The 1,543-nt window shown below is 48.8% G+C and overlaps 2 protein-coding genes across 2 annotated transcripts in view; both read right to left on the reverse strand.

The window, feature by feature from the left end:
* The window catches only part of LACBIDRAFT_335664 (uncharacterized protein), a gene marked incomplete at both ends in the record, with an annotated part of 2,949 nt that extends 2,749 nt beyond the window's left edge, over positions 1 to 200 (reverse strand). The window contains one exon of the mRNA XM_001890536.1: positions 107 to 200. Coding sequence (XP_001890571.1) covers positions 107 to 200 — 94 coding nt within the window. The remainder of the gene's footprint in view (positions 1 to 106) is intronic.
* Positions 201 to 565: 365 nt separating this feature from the next.
* LACBIDRAFT_335665 (uncharacterized protein) overlaps positions 566 to 1,543 on the reverse strand; it is a gene marked incomplete at both ends in the record, with an annotated part of 2,204 nt that continues 1,226 nt past the window's right edge. Inside the window, 2 exons of the mRNA XM_001890537.1 lie at positions 566 to 638; positions 943 to 1,399. Of these exons, the coding sequence (XP_001890572.1) occupies positions 566 to 638; positions 943 to 1,399 (530 nt within the window). The remainder of the gene's footprint in view (positions 639 to 942; positions 1,400 to 1,543) is intronic.

Here is a 1,543-nt window from a genome sequence, read left to right on the forward strand (position 1 = left end):
GTTTAGACCCTTTTCCCTGGGTCCACACAGGTGTGGACTTGGCATACATGGTGGAATAATCTGACCTCTTCCCATGCCAAAATTTTCTACATTACCATTCCCTCACAGAATTTGTATTTGGGATTTTGAAATGGGGCGAAAAATCCATTTTCGGGGTCATAATGTAGCCCTAGGATAGGTTTTCCGAGATAGCCCATCATAATTGTTGTTTGGTGTTGGCTTTTCCCATCATCATTTGTTGATCACTTCCGCTGTCAGTTGATATGACTTCCGCTGTCAATTGATATAACTTCTGCTTTCCGCTGATATGATTTCCTTACCCTTCGTATGATTTCCGTACTTGTATGTTATATTTTATATATGTTTTTTTCCGCGCTTTTTCTCCGAAAAATAAAAACATAGGGATAGCAATAGAATGCACTTTCTGCACTTTTTCAAGACATATCACCCAAATGTATGTCACATTACTCTCATTTTAGTGCATACACATTGTTTTAATGGGAATCCACCCATACGCGCTGTGCGAAGGACGTGTCAAAGTCGACGCGACGTTGTTGCAACACGTTCAACGAGTCACGTGACGTGTTGAACTTGGCTGCCCATCCTGCCGGTCTCGTTTTGACCAGGCTAGACTCCATCTACATTCAAGAAAACAGTTTTTTACTATACTAATAGTAGAAAACTACAAGAAGAACAAAATATAAAGTCATGGTAGACCACAAACGGGTCAAAAAACGCAAGCGACGGTCAAGATATAATTGTACCCCTTAGAGATATTCAGACGAAGGTCGGACGTAGCGTGCGTGATGGTCTCATCTACGCCGTTTGGAGGCGGTTTTGCGACGGGTATCCTCCGGCGGGGCCTTAGACGAGGGGGGAGTGGACCTTTTTAATGAAACAATAGTTAATACGTTGTGCCAGGGCATTTAGTCCCCTACTTACATTTCAAGGAGATTTGAGAGGACCCACTCGACATCGGCGCCCGCCGAGAGCCATTCCTCGTTCTCCGTGCATGTGTCCCCAATAGCAGTGCCCCACCATCGTAGAGTGGCGAGGACTGTGTAGAACGCGTTCTGGCCACGGCGCTCCATATCCACCCACCCACCGTCACCGTCGGCCACTTCCCTGTGCGCCGAAGTCAAACCCCCCTGGAAAGCTGCAATGTTGCGCCATGCAGGTTGCAAGCCTTTCCACCACAACCACCATTGCTTTGCAAATGCCGGTATATCGGTAATTTTCGGGGTTGCCTTGCGCCCACAGCCCACCCACCACGTCACCTGAGAAGGTCTGTTTTTGCTGCCAAAGCCGGCGTTGCGTCGCTCAGGCGAGAATCCCGCGAGCTTCTCGAAGGCAACATATTTTGAGACGATGGCGTTGAAAACAGGTCCTAAATCTGGGCCTGTCCAGTGTTCGTGCGCCTTGACAAACCAGTCCGGCCAGGAGTCATCCACGCCAATAGCAGGATGGATGGTGACGTGAGGTGTCGGTTGACGAGAGCGGACAGGAGACGTAACCGTGGGGGAAGGCTGAGCAGGAGTGGGGG

This window comes from Laccaria bicolor, genomic scaffold, assembly GCF_000143565.1.
Source record: "Laccaria bicolor S238N-H82 LACBIscaffold_109 genomic scaffold, whole genome shotgun sequence".
NCBI lineage: Eukaryota > Fungi > Basidiomycota > Agaricomycetes > Agaricales > Hydnangiaceae > Laccaria > Laccaria bicolor.